The sequence below is a fragment of the Phaseolus vulgaris genome, chromosome 3 (genome assembly GCF_051622355.1).
Source record: "Phaseolus vulgaris cultivar YP4 chromosome 3, ASM5162235v1, whole genome shotgun sequence".
Lineage (NCBI taxonomy): Eukaryota > Viridiplantae > Streptophyta > Magnoliopsida > Fabales > Fabaceae > Phaseolus > Phaseolus vulgaris.
The window spans coordinates 7,395,093-7,412,943 of record NC_143500.1 but is presented as its reverse complement, the minus strand read 5'-3'; the positions used below and the strand labels follow the sequence as shown (position 1 = coordinate 7,412,943).

Genomic DNA, 17,851 nt, shown 5'->3' with positions numbered 1-17,851 from the left:
AATATTTTTTTATAAGTGCACTTTTGCTATTGTGCTAGTTGGTATTAAGAATCAAATTTCTTCTTAGTATGATGTATAATTTTTTTATTTTTGGAGGAATATTTTTTTATAAGTGCACTTTTGCTATTGTGCTAGTTGGTATTAAGAATCAAATTTCTTCTTAGTATGATGTATACGAGTTGAACCACTCTTATTTTAATTTTATTAATTTTTTTTCTGATAAAAAAAAACAACTATCGTTGAACTTAGATTTGTTTTCTTGAAGTACAAAGGGTTATTTGTTGGTTCTTTCATTAGAAATATTTAAGAAGGAACTTTCAAAGTAAATTATGATTTCACACCACTTTGGAATGAAGAATAAACACCATTAAATCACTATACAGATTTTTAAAAATATAAGTTTTCAAGTATAAAATGAAGCTGACAAGTTTCGGATCGTATGCTATTAATTGAGAAGTAAATGAAAAGAGTGTAGGGTCAAATAACTAAACAGAAAAGAGTGTCATCATGCGTGCAGTATATTAGCACAGTAAGTTGTGTAAACGTGTATGAAATGTCTTGATCGTTGTCAAAAAAAAATCGTAAATAACACTTCTCATACAAAAAAAAATTTAAAAATGACATATTCTTATATTTACAGCACCATTTTGTTGTGCAGGTAAGAATTTGATCACCAAAATATCCAATGAGTATTAACTAATATTGATAACGACAAGAGAATCAACCCATCATACCTCAAAATAGTTTCATATCGGTAATATGGTATACTCCAAAAAAAATCTAAAGAAAAATGATTTCAACCTTAAAACCAAAACATTTTTCAGGTAATGATTTGATCTAGTGAAGATTTTGTTTATTCAAAAATCCAACCCATCAATACAAAAGTAGCATGCCATGAAAAAATAAAGAAAAAAGTAACAAGAGATTAAAAGTAGTCAGAAAAGTTTACTGTCATGAACTTGGAAGTATAATCCTGTGTAACTTGGATTTTGTAAACACCAGTGAAGGTTTTAATCTCAAAAATGAAAACATTACCAGCTACTTCAACAATCACAAAAATACAAAAGTAGTTCCAACTGTAATTACAAAATAAACTTTAATTTATCCCAAAACAGCATCCAGTGTTTCTCATAGTCAATAAAAGACCCAAAGGGGGTATCAAATATCACTCATCCGCACCAACTTATTATAAAGAATTCGGTCGTCCCTCCCAGTGTTGCTCTCCAACAATGCACTTTGTACAAGTTCCTGCTTTTATAGAATGACAGAATAAACGACCATGAGAGGCATAAGACAAATTTGCTGAACAAACGAAGAACCTTCAGAGATTTTCTCACCTTGACATCCCTGTGCGAAAGGAACATCCCCATATTATGGATGACTATTCTCATATCTTCAACCTGTAAAGAAACAACATTTCTCATCATTTTTTAGGAAGGCTGAAAACCAACCTAATAAAGAACGCAGTGCTTACCCTGATGTACCCAACACGGTTACGATCAAAAAACCGGAAAGCCTGTCATAAATCATATCGAATAATTATTTCATCCAAAATCCAAATGTAGACGGATTAGATATAAACGAACAAAAAGAATAAATATACCAAAGTGTCCAAAGTGTTAACAGTGTACAAGAAAATACCTGCAACAGTTCTCTGTCCACAACAACCTCCTTAACAGCAGGTGTTTCTTTTTTAGTGTCATCCTTTTCTTCTTTCAACTGAGCATCGGCCTTGGATTCTTGCACCTCGTCTTTAACCTTTATCTCCCCTTTAGAAGTTTCATCAGTTGCTTTATCATTAGTGATATTTTCAGGTTTAATATCTGCATTCACTTCTTGCTCATCATTTCTGTCCGCGGATGCATCGTGCTTGGGACTACCATTTTCCATTTCCTCATATTCTTCAGGATCCTCCTCTGGATCTTCTTCCTCATCTGATTCATCTTCCATCTTCACAACATCCTCCTTATCATTATTAGAATTATCATTCTCAGAAACAGCTTTCTCATCATCTAAATGGGTTGGATTAGTGTCCATATCCGTGGGCTCACTCTTCACAGAAGGATCATCTCCCTTTTGACGCTTGACCGGGGAGGATTTGTTCACGTCATCCTTCTCATTCTCGTCTTCCCGCTGCCTCTTTCTCTGATTTCTTTTGATAACAAATTTCATACGCAGTTTCTGAAGAAAAATGGTAAACAAAATTGTAGATAAGGCTGTCTTTGAAGAATCAAGTCAGTTAAAAACTATGATAAAAGGGGAGTAAATAACCTGAAGGAATGTCAAAATTCTACTGCCCATTTGAAACTGAAGCATTTCATAAAATGATTCAGCAAACAATGAAAGCTGCAAAACCAATAATCCAGAAACAAGCAATATAAATTTGGAATCAGAAACAGTTCCATTAAGACATAATTCAATGAAGGAAAATACTATTACAATGGATAGCAAACAGAATCATATAGGCATACCTCAAGAGTTGATTCTTCAACATCTTTGTCTGTATAATCAAGCAATGAATCCAGTGACAGTGACAGTGATCGCATCTGTACCAAAATTTACAAATTAGACCGAGTACATAATGCATTAATGTACCAGTGGCACACATTTTATACTCAAGTTGAAGTACCATACTTTAGAATCTTTAGTCGTTTTCGTTTGAAGAATAAATCCAGCGTGTCTAGGAGGTTCATCAGACTTCCTCTTTTCCTTCACTTCCTTACTAGGTTTGCTTTTAGCTTCGTCTTTTCCATCCCTCTCATTTGACTTGTCCCCCTGTTTCACTTTACCCTTTACATTGTTAACATCTTTATCAGAGGCTTTCTGCTTGTCTGTCTTTGTGCCACTTTTTTCACCAGCTCCTCTTTCTTCCTTCTTGTCATCATTATCAGACTTCGTTTCGGTTTTACTGGAATCAGCTGCATTGTCTAACTTTTCAGATACAGGGGACTTTGATTGGATTTTAGGGACAAGCTTCCCAGTTTTCTTCACCTCTGTCACCAATGTGGCATCAGCATTGGCAGTCTGTTTACCAGTGCTCTGTGTGTCATTCTGTGCTTGAACAGGGACCACATTCCCCTCTTCATTTATGTCAGATATATTTTCCGTTTTATTTGAATCAGCAGTTTCATCTTGCTTCTTACAGGCAGGTGTTTTTATCTTTTTCTTAGGAACTACCTTCACTGTTTTCTTCACCTCAGTCCCTACTGTAGTTGGTTCTGCAATCTGCTTGCCAGAGCTCTGGGTACCATCTTCTCCTTGATTCCCCTCATCCTTTTTAGGCTCAGAAACTAGAGATTTAGAGGCATCGCCCACCACCTTCTTTTTAGGTACCCGCTTAATAATTTTCTTCTTCTTTGTTGTTTTCACAGCAGGATCACTAGCAACTACGTTTACAGATGTATCTGAATTGTTTTGAGGTTTAGCTTCAATACTATTCATTTGCTTATCTTTCCTCTCCTCACCATCAGTTTTCTGGACAGACACATCCTCAGCAACTAAGTTTTTTACCCCAGTGGGATCAACCAAGGATTTGTCATCCTGATCAGTAACACTGGATGTTGTCACTTTGTCAGCAACATCTTTTTCACCTGATTTGTTTATTTGTTTGGAGGCATTTCCCTTAGTAGCAACTTTCTGTTTCACAATCCTCTTTATAATCTTCTTTTTCACAGACTTCACACCACTTGTCGTTTGGCCAGAAGCAGTCTCCCCCATCTTTTTCTCAGCACTCTTGCCTTCATCACCATTGTCAGAACCTTCATTTTTGGTGGTTTTATTGTTATCCACTCCAGGTTTTTCAATTTCTTCCTTAACAGTATTACCACCTTTCTCTTTTTTCTTTACATCCGACTGTCCTGATGGAGCAGAATCCTTCCTTTTATCTGATTTATCTAATTATTATAATTAAAAAAGGAAAACCAATCACAGTTAATATGTAAAAAATCAGGGTGACATGAAGAAGTTCCCATGTCATGCAAAGGAAAGTGAAGGGACTAGCCGCTCACCTTTAGGTACTTCCTTGCTATCTCTTAGTTTCTAAAAAATAACCGAGAAAATAAAATATAAGAGATAACATGGAAAACATTCAGCACTACAATTATGTCAACTAATAAATCATGAACATAATGACCTCTAGCAACAAATACAGACCTCTTTTTTCAAAGAAAGTTGATGTTCTCTTTCAGCCACAGCTTTCTTGTGGGCAAGCCATTTGTCACGCCATTCATCCAACGAAGGGAGGCAGTCCGACAAATCAGGAACATAAAGAACAGTGATTTCCTTGTGGCTAAAGAAACCATCTTTGCCAATTCTATCATAATGTATCTGGGAATTTTAAAGCTTTCAGTAACTAAACTTTCACAGTGAAAAGTAAGCATTTTAAAAATAAACAAGAGACAACCATAATCTTATAATAAAAATATTACAATAAAGAAACGGTCACAACAACTACATATAAAAAAGCAGATTAAACAAAAAAAATGTAAAAATCTTGTTCCTCTTAAAAGCCAAAAAATATAACAAACACAAACTTAAAAATGTGACATGCTTTGATGAAGTTTCAATCAGGCAGGCATACACTATAAATGAATACATAAGATGACCGTATTAAAAAGGTACTCGTAGATGGTTTAAGAACAAAGATAAAGAAAAAGAATAAGCAAACTGAAAAACCAATGAATAGTATCAACAAGAAAACTTGTACCTCAATAAAAGGATTCCACCGTTGACAATTCTGCAAGTCAAGTTGAAGAACTTCCTTTGCATATCTGAAAAATATGACTAATTTTTCATTAGTCCAGCAGTAGAGAACACAAATTTAACACCAATAATCATATCATAGGGCATGAACCTTAGAGCAGTTTTGATTAAGGAGTTATTGTCAATAGATGGATCAACCCCATCCACAGGTCTCCAAGGACCACCAACTGCCATGAATGAATGATCCTTCTTAAGAACCGCAAATCTAAGGAAATTGCACATGTGAGGGATGCGATCATCAACAATTCTGTCAGATGATAGCTCTTCCAGTACAGACCTACTAAGGCCATTCATCAAGATTATCTGAAAGAGTGACAACACAAGATAATTTATCAAACCCGATAAATACTTTGTATATAAAGACCGGTCCATTCATCATAAGGTAAGCCAAATACACAACACCAATAAACGGATACAAAGGTCACTGGAGGCATCAGTGAGGAAAATAGAATCCATGGTGTTTAGAGCATAGTAGTTAGTATCTTACGATTCACGATACGTATCTTACGAAACGATACGGTTTCACCCTCCCACGATACGAATCGTGTGAAGAATCTTTTTCGTTCCTGAATCTTAGTTGTATCATGCGATTCGCACAAAGAATCGCTGAATCCCGAAACGAAACGATTCAGTATTGTGTGAATCAGTGTGAATTTTAAAAAATGAGTAAATAAAAAAAGATAGACATAATTTGTTTAATAACATGTATGCACCATAGAGGTTGTTTTGGTGAAATTGTGTGGTATATATATACATATATATAATTTATTGTATCTTGCATGTATACATATCTTATATATTTAAGTATATATTAAATTTTTTAATGTTTATGAATCTTACGATTTACGATACGAAACGATTTACGATTCATAATATCAGCTCTCCGATACACTACTTGTATCTCGATTCTACTACCATGGTTTAGAGGGATCCAGCGGTTAATAATATTTTTGAAGATTTAGTCTTTAACTAATACAAATGGTGATGCATGTAGCCAATCCCAATTATGGTGGTGGTAGACACTTTCAGGCAAACTTTCTTGTAAAAATACCTAGCACAGTGAAATTTTAAAAAAGGAGCCTCATGCAACTCTGTTCTGAAAAAAATATATATCAGAACTACTTCTACTTTAGAAGAATTTGCTAAAATTTAAAACAGTAGAATTCTATATTTTCATTAGTGAAGATATTGATGCTATCATGGATAACAAGGCCCACAGACAACCTGTTCTGATATTTGCAGACATCTTCAAAAAATACATTACCCAATTACAGATACCATTACCACAGATCCAGATGTTTCAAAACCTAAAGTAATGAATAACAAATAATAGGGCTGAGGGGTAAAAAGGCAGGTTGTGTATAAGCATGTTCGCAAAAACAGCTCGTATTAATTAATCCCATAAAAGAGAAAATCATATGAAGTTCATAAAATCACGATAGAGTTTTAACAAAATAAATTAATAAACTGAATTTTATCCAATCATCTGCATATCTCTCTGTGTGCCAATTTAGTTTGCAATGTACAATAATTGACTTCCTTTAATTTAAGGAAATAAATATCAACCACATACTGCATTCCAGATCTAACAAAAATATTTAGAGCTTTAGTATCACAGTATTAGGGCATGATTCTTAACACCCAACAAGTGCTATCACAACATACTCATGTTTAAACTTAACAACATATGGCCTTCATATCATTATGTTCAACTTTTCTCAAAACACTATATCACCCATTGCCCAACTGAACATGGATTAATATGATCAAAACAAAAATATAGACCGAGGCTAAGCAACAGCAAAAACCCAGTTTACAAGCCAGCATATCTTGATAAAATTCAGGATGCAAAAACCTACCACTGATATTAAACAAATGTTCTAAAGTGAAGTACAGAATAAGAAAACACAATTAGATTATCCATACAATAACACAACCATAATAACTATCATTTAACTCAATTTAGTGTAACACAAGATATAAAATAGAGAAAAACATAGACTACAATTCAGTGGTGAACAACATACTTTAGCATTCCACACTGTATTTCCTGGTTCTGAATTTGGAGATTGTCCCAGCAAAAGCTTGCTGGTGGAGTCTCTAGGCTCAGTAGCACTTTCTTCTTCAACATACTCGTGCTCAAAACTGCTCAAAAACATTGTTGGTTTTCCTTTTAATTTTTCAAATGCAATGAGTTACCAAACACATGCCAGAAAATGCAGAAATGATTATAAACATGAATCAAAATAGGAGAAAATAGTTTTAAAAATGCAAATATTTTGCAATTGTCAGGAATACATTCAATTTTTTTCTAAAACCAATAATAATGTAAAGGTAGACCACAATAGTGTCCCACTCAAAAAGATTTCCTCTCAAAAATCAAAATGGTCACGGCCGGCTAGTTCACAATGAGTATTCAGGATACACAGGCTACTCAAAGAAAAGGTAGACCAGCAAAGAAAATGCAAATTCTCAAGATATAATACACCTTAGAAGCATAATATAATATTTTGTAATAATACAACTGTGTGACACAGATGAGGATAGGGGCACCTGACAGGAGTATGAATAGACAATTTAAGGTTTTCCTTTGGCCAGTTCACAATAGCCTGAAAAAAATTACAAATAACTTCAAATCAATATCAAGGCCCTGTCATCAAAGAAGTAAAAAGCAATTTCGGGTAGCTAACTACTGAAAAAGCTTTTACTCATGCTTCTGGGAGAGCTTTTCATAAACAAAAAGCAAAGCAATTATTTCCCCCAAAATATATAACTATTAACAAATATGGCAATATTATCAATATACCTTGGAGAATTCAGGAGAGACAAAGAGTCGGGGGTATCGCTTATCTATCAAGAGATAGTCCCTCTCAACATCTACCAAACGGGCTGGGTATACCTGTTCATGCAGTTCAGAAAATGAAAATTTAATCTGTTTTCCAATCATGCAACAATAAACAATATGAAACCATGAATTAAGTCTCAACTGCAAGAAATCAATTCATTTTCATTGAAGAAGGCGTAAAAAATATTCTTTGCAGAAGACGTGGAGCATAATTGAAATGCAGCATCGATAAGATATTCTAAAAAACTATTGTTCCCCCTCTATTTGATTGATCTCCAGGTCCGCTATTACAAAAGCATCCCAAAATATGGCAGAGGGATATGGCACAGGGATAAGTGGGTAACAATAGAAGGAACAAAAGGAAGTCACGAACTACCAGGTGGAATAACTGAGAAGAAACCATAAAGATGGGACAAAAAGTAACAGGGTAGAATAAATTATGGCCCAAAAGAAAACAAGTACCCTGAGGATTCAAACCCAAAATGGATTGACTGAAAAGATAACAGGAACGAAGGCAACTGAAATGTGCCCATCATCATTGAATTGAACCATGTGAACAGATTGAGAACAGAAGTGGTTTAAGATAAAACAAAACCAACACAAGGATAAAGTGTAAAACATTACAGGAAATACCAAGTCTAATCAATCAAACCCTAACCCAGATCTCCAGAGGAAAAACAGCAGCACAACTAGCTCCTTGATGAGGAACATTCTTATAATGATGGAGCAACTAATACTAAGTTCTTATTTCCTTTTTACCTTGCAGACATATTCTCTCCGTTTTTCTTTAACAGGTGAATGGTGCCTTCAGCATAACAGAACATTTAGTTAGTTACAAAAGGCTGCAAGATATACAAGCAGCTAGATATTCAGAACCAGAGCAGGACACAGTAATAGAAAAATCATTAAGATCCACCTATGTAAAGCACCATGATGTGGGGAGTCCCGTCGAGAAGATCTCCCTTCCTTTGTCAAAGATGACCCACGGAGATCTTTTGAAGTAACACGGGGATCCTTGGAGGATCTCGCTGGAGTTCGATCATGCTTAGTTTCAGCTGCACGTTTGCGCTCACGCTCCCTCTCCTTCTCACGCCGCTCCATAATGCGATCCCTTTCACGTTCCCTTTCTCGTTCCCGTTCTCGCAATCGTTCTTTCTCCTTTTCTCTGTCCCTCTCTCTCTCACGCAAGCGCTCCCGGCGCCGCTCTTCTTCCCTTAGCTCAAATTCTCGTAGATAGCTGGCTCGGTCATCTTTGCGATCAGTATGCCCACCATGTGGCAGCACATTTCCTGGGTAGTCTAACTCCATGGCATTCCCATGAAGACCTTTCCCACTAGCATAGTCCCTACCAGGAGGTAGGCTCACTCCATAACCAGGATTTGAAGCATTTTGAGAATACAAAAGATCATCCACATTTCTCCTTGGAGCTGCCCCTAATATTGATGGTGCATGTTGTCCACCATAAGAAGTAGCACTTAGCATGGATGAACCACGGGGATCAGAATCCATCCTTCCTCCATAGGACACAAGATCTTGAGTGGGGTGACGACTAGCAGCAGCCCTAGCTGCAAGATAATCAGCTTGTCTGCCAGAAACGTGTTGCTACTTAGTGTAGGGAGAAATATTATTACCATTTAATATAGTTAGGCACTGTTGATTAACTGCTATCGAGTTTCATCAGAAATTCAAAAGGCAACTCAAAGTCTTACATTTTATAACCACAGTGGACAGATGTACTCCATTAGTTTAAGAAGTTTGTTAGGATTGAAAAAAAAAATATTACACAAACATCTACTGCACATTCATTCAGAAACAATATAAAATACCTAGCACCCCCATCTAGTGATGCAGCTTGCAGAGACTGAGCTTTCAGCAACTGCTCTTGTCGAAGCAAAGCTGCCTGATCAATTCGGTCATATATTTCTGACTGCTGAGCATAAAAAAGGCAACATGATTACGTTATAATAAAAAATAAAAAATAAACAATGCAAGAGAGGTAGTTTTCTTCATTTTATTTTGCAAATAGATACTCAAACCAAGAAAGCTAACACAATATTTTTTGAGCAAGTATCCACCTGACGTTGATGACTAAATCCAACAGGATCAGCAGCATATCTTCCAGCTGGATCACTTGTCAAGTCCCTACCAATATAACCACTCTGTCGTTCACCATATTGCCTCCTATCTATTCCAGAATACTCCAAACCTTTTTCACCATACAATTGTTCAGTTTTGTGACCATATCCATGGCTTGAGGAGGAAACATAATCTCCGGAAGCAAACTTTGGTGAATCAGAGACACCCAAAGCATAACCTCCACGACTATCTAAGGCTGATGATGCAGAACCCTTGGTACTCAATGATGGGACCTGTATAAAAGTTATTAAAAATCAGTTTCCCGCACATTTCGTTACAGAGAGAAGAAAATATGGGGCATCAAGATCAAGAAGACAGGTTAAAGAACAAAGAGTTAGTGTGAAATGAAGCAATGCAGACACAGCACCTTAAAAGACCCGTGTAGTTCTCTCTCCCTACATTAAAGCCCTTGAATAAAAAATTTAACACATGGGCATCAGATTCATTAACAAGGTCCCAAGTTTCCCTGTTGCTGGGATAGTTCATTAACAAGATAAACAATTATCTCAAGGCTAATCCAAGAACCCAGGTACTTGATCATAACAACGTTCACATCAAAATATTAACAAACTTCCTGTTCATCAATAAATAACAAATAACACACTGACCTGCTGCGCACTGCTCAAAGCAACCGAGCCATAAACAGAACTATACTGTCCCCCATACTGTGCACCAGTGGATGTATGAGCCCTGTACCCACTAACATCAACTTCCTGAGAACCACCTAATATTGTTGAATGCCTAGAAGCCACGGAATGCTGACCCACATCATGTCCTCCAACGGAACTCCCAGAGTAATTAGCTCCCAGCTGCAAACACAAAATTCAAATCAACTAAATATTCTACCAAACTAGAAAATTACAATGCTAAAAATCACAAACTATTTAAGATAAGGGATTCAAATATTGAAAGATGATAAATTCGAATACCACCAGAAATTGCATATTCTCAATCCTGTGGTTGAAAATTAAAAATACAAGGGAAAGATAAGCGTTTATTCTTAAGGGAGTACAAATCTTGAAGGAAAAGAAACTGCAAATCAATCAGAAAGACGTTGAACTTGATAAAAACAGAAGAAATGAACCCACTCACGTTCTGGGCATATGCGGATTGACCCGTGTATGATTGGCCGTAACCGCCACTCCCTCGTGAAGAATACATGTTCCTCCTTCACATGCGACCAATTCTGAAACCAATAACAATCGACAATTCATTCACCAGAACAACAATAACAAAACAAATTGAACTTATTTTCGTTGGTCCACTTTTAACGCACCGCTTTCAGGGAAGGAAATCGGGACTGACAAATTCGCGTGGCGATTGGGTAGACGAGAAATTGGAGGAGAAGAAAAAATCGAAGCTTTCGAATTGAGGAAAATGGTAGGAAACCCTAGATAGAGTGGAGAATGGAGTGAAATGCTGTGTTATCTGGATTCTCAAGACATGAAAATAACCCAAGTTTTCAAACGGAGGGTTTTTTGCTTTTATGTTTTTCTTTTTCCAGAGGTTAATGGGCTTTCTGGGCCCATGAAGTTATGGACCAAAACTTGACACAAGTACTTACAAAGTTATAATTTCTTTTCATACGCACCTATTTTCTTTTCCAACTTTTTTTTTTTTTTTTAGTTTTCTAAGTACCTAACTTATCTTAAGGTAGTGAAATTTAAATTTAACTCAATCTCACAATACCGTAAAGTCACTTATATGTATAATTTAGTCTTATCTTTATTTGATGTATGATTTTCGACACACTTCCTCACATCAAGAATGTGTTTACACCAAGGACATTAAGTATAGGAAAAAAGGGAATAGATGTTTGTGACACGATAATATCGACTAGGATAAGTTTTTATGGTTTTGATACTATATTAAAATAGTAGTTATAACATTTAATTATATTTTATTATGGATGGCAATGTGGGTTGGGCAATACAAGCTGACCCTCCAGCCCGCTAGAAAAAACGTGGGGAGGAAAGTATTTTAACTCACTAATTCGCTTAGGCCCACTCCACATAATCCACCGTCTATGTGAGCCAAAGAAGGGGTGAGGCAGGTTAGTCCGCATAACCCGCAACAAAAAAAATCTACTATAATTCAATGTTATTGAAACAAAACAACAATGATGTTTTTGAAGTCAAGGCGAGATGATGGTTAATTATTATAGTTTTTTAGTATATTAAATAATAATTTCTTTTTATGTTTCCTTATTCATGAAAGATTTAACTTTGACATATTTATTTCATATAGATGTTAATCTTATGTTTATTTTAGCTTACTTGAAATTTAATGTCTATGATATACTCTTAGTATACAATAAAGATGTGAAACATTAAAATAAAATTATTGTTACAACTTCTCCATGTTGTTTTTTTAAGATTTGTCTTATACAGGTTGACTTACAAGCTCATAGGCCAATCATGATTTGAGGCAAACCAACAAAACTAACCCACAATTCTTATGCAGGTCGGTCCATCCTGAGTCACTTTTTACGAGTAAAATGCAAGACAGTCAAAATGGATCGGGTCAACCCGTATTGTTATCCCTATATTTTACTTGAATCACTACTTTTAGTAAAAATAGATGCTATAAGGAAAATGGAGGCATGAATATCCAAAAGTATGATTAAAATGTTCTCTGAAGGTAAATACTTCCCCTAAGGAACATTTAAAGAAGAAAATAAAATATGTGCAAAATGTGCAATTGAAACATGCATGAAGAGTGATAGAAGATGGTTTAGCTAAAAAGGAAGGTAACTTATCTAAATAGTCAGTTATAGGCTATATTAATCATTAACAGAAAGATTCAATAAAACTACCCAAAATCTTAAACAAAAATAAGGGAATATTTGCTTATGGTACTTGAAAATGATTGAAAAAAATTCAAACATAATGATTACTTAAGATTAAAAGGATAATAGAACATCTAACTAGGGTTTTTAAAATACCCCTCTTACTATGAACAAAGGAAGAACTTTGAATGCTCTAGTTAGAAGTCCTACAAATAATACTGAGGTATTTTGGCTAGAGCATTTTGGCGTTGTTTGTAGAGCGATACATTTCTTTTTTACCTTATGTTGCTTAAGCCTCTCTAATTCGCCTTCAAATTCATCAAAGGAAAGAGTGTATCTGGTTGAGACTATTCCTCTTCCTCGCCCTCGTAGTGTTGTCATTGCAAGCAAGAAAACCAAGGTTTAGTTTGGTTCCAAAACCAAATTGTGGTCTCCACACGTGGCATGTGTGTCTATGTTTACAATTTCAACTTTAAAAGTGTAGCTTTAGTGGACACCTTTGTTGCAAGCTTTTGATGTCACAACAAATCATTCAACCAAACAATTCTCACCCTAGCATTCAACCAAAAAACTCATTCCACTCCATTTTTCTACATTCACATTAATGTTTTGATGCACAAATAAATCAGTTGTCCAAGTGGTGGAAGTACATTACATTTTGAATTCTAAAAGTCTAAACTAAAAACACTTGGATTATTCAAGCCATTAAATTGGAACTGATGTTCGGTGCATGAGCTGCAATGAAATCAGTGTAGAGAAATTAAATCAACGATGATTTGTAATCTTTAAGTGATCTGATTGAGATTTTAATCCTTGTTATGATTGGGACATGCATGTGACGTTTGTAAACCTCATTACGACTTTCATCAGGATTTAGTCCTCATCACTATTGGGACATGCACGCAAGATTTTGTACACCTCATTGTAACTATAATAAGGATTTAAATCCTCGTCACGACTAAGATATATATATATATATATATATATATATTAATTAAGTGTAGCAAAAATATGTAAGATATCAAGTTGTTCCAATTTATTAAATATTGTTGATTATAAACATTACAAATATATATTTTTATTTAATCATATCATAATTTTAGCAGCATTAGTTATCAATAATCTAATTTTAAATATAAAAATCACTATGAGATGTAGATGGACCAAAATAAATGGGTTGGGACCGTAGAGAAAAAAGGAGGCAATGAAGTCCAATGATGATAAAGAAATAAATTGAAGTATAGCATTAGCGTGATAGAATTATTGAGAAGCAAGAAGGGATGCTTGGCCTTGTGGGTATAATTCGGATAAGATAGGTAGTTCTAAATATTCTTACTTTTTTTTTAATTTTCTAAATTTTTTGAATGGATTTAGAGTAAGTTAATGTATGCTTATGTTGAATTTGAGATTATTGAAATTGCACTTGATTAATTTGAGTAATTATATGTAAGAACATTTACATTACGTTATATTGGATGATTTGAGGTTAATTATGTGGGATGATAGGTAGAACTTATTAGTAGTTTGTAGTATTAGGTAAAAAAAATTAATGAAAAGGATTTTTTTGTTTCACTGAAGGTTTAAGACATTAATTATTGAGGAAGTTGAGAGATGGTTCTTGCACCACACATATATTTGGTTGTATAGTTAATTATTCAATGAATATTTATGGACTTATTGAGCTAAGATTTGTGTTTGGACTAAAATTATTTAAAATGAGAATGAGTAAAATGGTAGTTTGTAGTGAGACACGTTTACTACAAGTTTTTTAACAAGACATATTTTTCTTGTGTTTTCTACGTTATTTTCTATTGTGATTATACTACATGAGCATGTGACATTGTAGGTCGAAGAAAGGGTTTATGGATGAATATAGAAAATGTGTATTGTGTAAATAGACATGTATACATGCTAATGTTGAAATTTCTTAAATACTTTAACTTTGTAAATCCTTATAAAATGTGATCTAAGTGTGTGTATGTATTACATATGTATATAACTTTTTTTGTTATTGTAATTTATACATTAACATATAACATTGCATGTCTACAAAGAATTTTCTAGATGAGCACGAGAAGTTTATGTTGTGTGAATAGGTATGCATACATGCTTATATTGAAATTTGTTAATTATAAATCCAACATGATGTTTTTTCCAACTTGACACTTGTTGGTCAGATTCCAACATATGGTTGATTTCTAGTTTTAACTGAAAGTTCTACGCATGAACCTTAGGTTCTAGAACTATTTTTCGTGTTTTATATAACTTATAAAAACATTGCAAGTTGGAATTCTATACACTCTTAATTTGTCATGTCCTAAGAAACTTAAAAGGAGCAGGTTGAAACTCCACATTTTAGGTATAGTCATGGTGTTATTGGACTTTCCCTACTTCAAATTGTTAATCTAATAATGATGATGTTGTACCACTTTATGAAATTTATTGTAGGATGAAAAATGGTGGTGGAACTTGTTAGAGATGATAAAAGGGTAAGGAAGACAATGACCTATATAGGACATGTTCAACATAGAGGAAAAAAAACATATAAAAAAACAAATTCTCATTGATTCGTAGAATTAGTACATATATGTTCAACTTATTTTTTATTGGTTTCTAAAAATATCTATTTGAAAAATAAGCATTTAATTTTGAGAGATAGTTGCAATTGTGTTTACATAGTCCTTGGACATGATAATTTTATCGATGAAGTTCAATTATGCCTATTAAACAAAAAGATGTCTGGGAAATTGACTCAATTGGGCGCAACATGTCTTTGTATTTGAATTCAATGAATTAGGCTAGCAGTATAATATAGTGCAATATAATATAAAGCATAAATACATATTTAGTTACGTGTTATACATTTAACTCCCAACCCCAACTCCTAAACTTGGTTCGCAAATGTAATCATGCTCAAGTTGTTATAATCAACCCTACTCTATATAAGATATCAATTTTCTATTATTGAGTCCTAACATGTCTAGTGGATATAATCCCTCCCTTCCCCTAAATAAAATTACAATAAGCTTTATTAAGGGCAACTTGAATGTCCAACAAAAGTTTCATAGTTAGAAAGTGACCTTTGATGTCAATTTCATCAATGAAACCTGATACATACTACTTTACTTACTACTACATTTAATTTCTTACTTTATTAAATTTTCTTCTAGGAACACATGAAAACTATAAGAGTTATTTCAAATCTTTATGAAAACTATTCAAATCTACAATAGGTGAATCTTTAAGAGTGGAAGTCACATAACAAAATGAACGAACTTGGTTTTGGTGATGTTGAGTGAAGAAAACACTAAAAAAGAGTGAAATGAAGAAGCAGAAGAAAGGAAGCATGAACCACAACCGCAGAGGAGTAACCACAAACACAAAGAATCAAGTGAATAATCAAGATTAGGGTTCAAAACATCGAGCACCACCACATAACACGAAATGACAACCACAAAATGTGAGCAAGATTAGATTTCAAAGAGGGAAGTTTGTTGTTGGAGAAGAGAGTTTGAATTTTGAAAAAATGAGTGCAACAAATTAAAGGACTCACTATGTTAGTTGAAATTAAAACTAACATAGTAAGTAACTTACTGTGATGGTTCTAAACTAAACCGAGATATTAAGTACTTATTATATCAATTATAGTTTCAACTCACATAATAAGTTTTGTGTTTATTATAAAAATATCATAACACCATTTTTAAGATAAGTGAACTACATATGTCCTAATAATTCGACATTATTTCTTATTTTTGTAGTATAAGCATGTAAATAAGTTGTTGTATGTATATAGTTTTTTTTTTTACATTATACGCTAAAAATGTATAAAAAAAAGTAAGTTAAAAATTAATTTTTAGCTCAAGAAGCAGGGGATTGAATGAAGCCTGAACTTAATTGGCAAAATAACAAACAAACAAATACCATGTCTAAAGGAGTATATAGTAGAGAAGTAAACACAAATTTATATTGGTTGACCCAACAATTAGGGCTACGTCCAGTCCCTTTAAGCAACCCGTTTAAGAGTCTTTCACTAAACGAGTCTTAACACCTCTCTAAGATAAGCATTCTTACACCTTTCCAGGTACACGAGTTTTAACACCTCTTCAGGAATGAGTATTCTACACCTATCTTGGTACACAAGTTTTAACATTTCTTTAAGAATGAGTATTCTACACCTTTCTAGGTACACAAGTTTTAAAACCTCTCCATGAATGAGTATTTTACACCTCTCTAGGCAACTAGTCCTAATCTCCCCCCTTGAGATCAAAATCTCTCTTAAAAAATGAGAAAAACATTGATTTCGACAGAGAGAACAATGTAAGCTCACATGATATACTTCATAGAGTGAAGGATTTACAAGGTTAAGCACGCAACCCAACTCACTAGATGTTTTACGAAGCAGATATAATATGTATAAAGCAAACCTTTCATACAAACTTGTATATAATTTTGTATATTTCTTCTTTATATTTTTTCTTTGCCTTCGAGGTCTTTTATAGTCTTCAAAACATGACTCTTAAAGCTTCATATATTAATTTTCTTCAAGTATCTATTATACGTTCAAAATGGTAACTCTTGCTATGATTTATTCTTTCACATCTTGATCATACAAATTGTTTCTATTTATTTCTCAACTATGATAGTTGTAGCTTTAATCTTCTTAAATTAATTTGTTGATGAAATCTACCACGTTGTTCCTTCATCAATGCGTAGACGTTAAAAAAGGAAACATTTGCTCTGATGCAATCTGCGTGTCTTCAACATATATTTGCACTTTCAAATTCTTTCTTTATCTGTATAAAGTCTTAACGTTGAGGCTTGATACTTCTATATCTAACTTTGCTCAATTCTCAAGTTTCTTTTTCGTTGCTTTCATGATAAATGCTTGAAATAGAAACATTTTGTTTTGAAAGATTTTTCATGTCCTAAATGTTTTTTGAGTCTTGAAATCTTTACTTGGTTGTAAATCTTTAATAATTAAAGCTTGAATCATCCTTGAATGTTGACTCTGTGAAACTCGTACTCTGGCATCTCCATTTTATCATTAGACACTCTATAAGGTAACTTAAACTTTGACAATATATTGTGTGTTTTGACCAATTAATGTCATACGATTTTGGACTTTAAACTCCTTCCACATTTAGAGATATTTGAACATTGAAACTTCAAATCAACTTTGTACTTGAATCTTTCCTTTCTGCATTGTTCATCATCTTCTTGGTATAAGACCCTCAATATGGAATATTTTGATATGAGCCTTCAATGTGTTGCATTACTTGTTTGCGCTTCGAATATTCTTTCTCTTTGCATATATTTGT

General features: G+C 34.0%; 1 protein-coding gene across 6 annotated transcripts; it reads right to left on the bottom strand.

Annotated features, from left to right (window-relative positions):
• Positions 1 to 932: 932 nt before the first annotated feature.
• On the bottom strand, positions 933 to 11,199 carry EMB1579 (ATP/GTP-binding protein family). Of its 6 annotated transcripts, none has more exons than XM_068606513.2 (21): positions 11,019 to 11,199; positions 10,835 to 10,928; positions 10,351 to 10,551; positions 9,682 to 9,975; positions 9,433 to 9,536; positions 8,523 to 9,191; positions 8,366 to 8,411; positions 7,568 to 7,660; positions 7,315 to 7,370; positions 6,789 to 6,906; positions 4,853 to 5,064; positions 4,706 to 4,769; positions 4,153 to 4,326; positions 4,008 to 4,038; positions 2,635 to 3,893; positions 2,472 to 2,546; positions 2,272 to 2,346; positions 1,642 to 2,181; positions 1,475 to 1,516; positions 1,338 to 1,400; positions 933 to 1,248 (listed from the first exon to the last, which is right to left on the bottom strand). In XM_068606513.2, the coding sequence occupies exons 2-21, from the start codon at positions 10,901 to 10,903 to the stop codon at positions 1,159 to 1,161; spliced, it is 4,275 nt and encodes a 1,424-aa protein (XP_068462614.1). In that variant the 5' UTR covers positions 10,904 to 10,928; positions 11,019 to 11,199; the 3' UTR covers positions 933 to 1,158. The 6 variants fall into 6 exon arrangements, with proteins under 6 accessions (XP_068462614.1, XP_068462617.1, XP_090155877.1 ...); XM_068606516.2 differs by having other exon boundaries at positions 9,433 to 9,533; positions 11,019 to 11,198; XM_090299751.1 differs by lacking the exon at positions 8,366 to 8,411 and having other exon boundaries at positions 9,433 to 9,533; positions 11,019 to 11,198.
• Between the last annotated feature and the right edge of the window lie 6,652 nt (positions 11,200 to 17,851).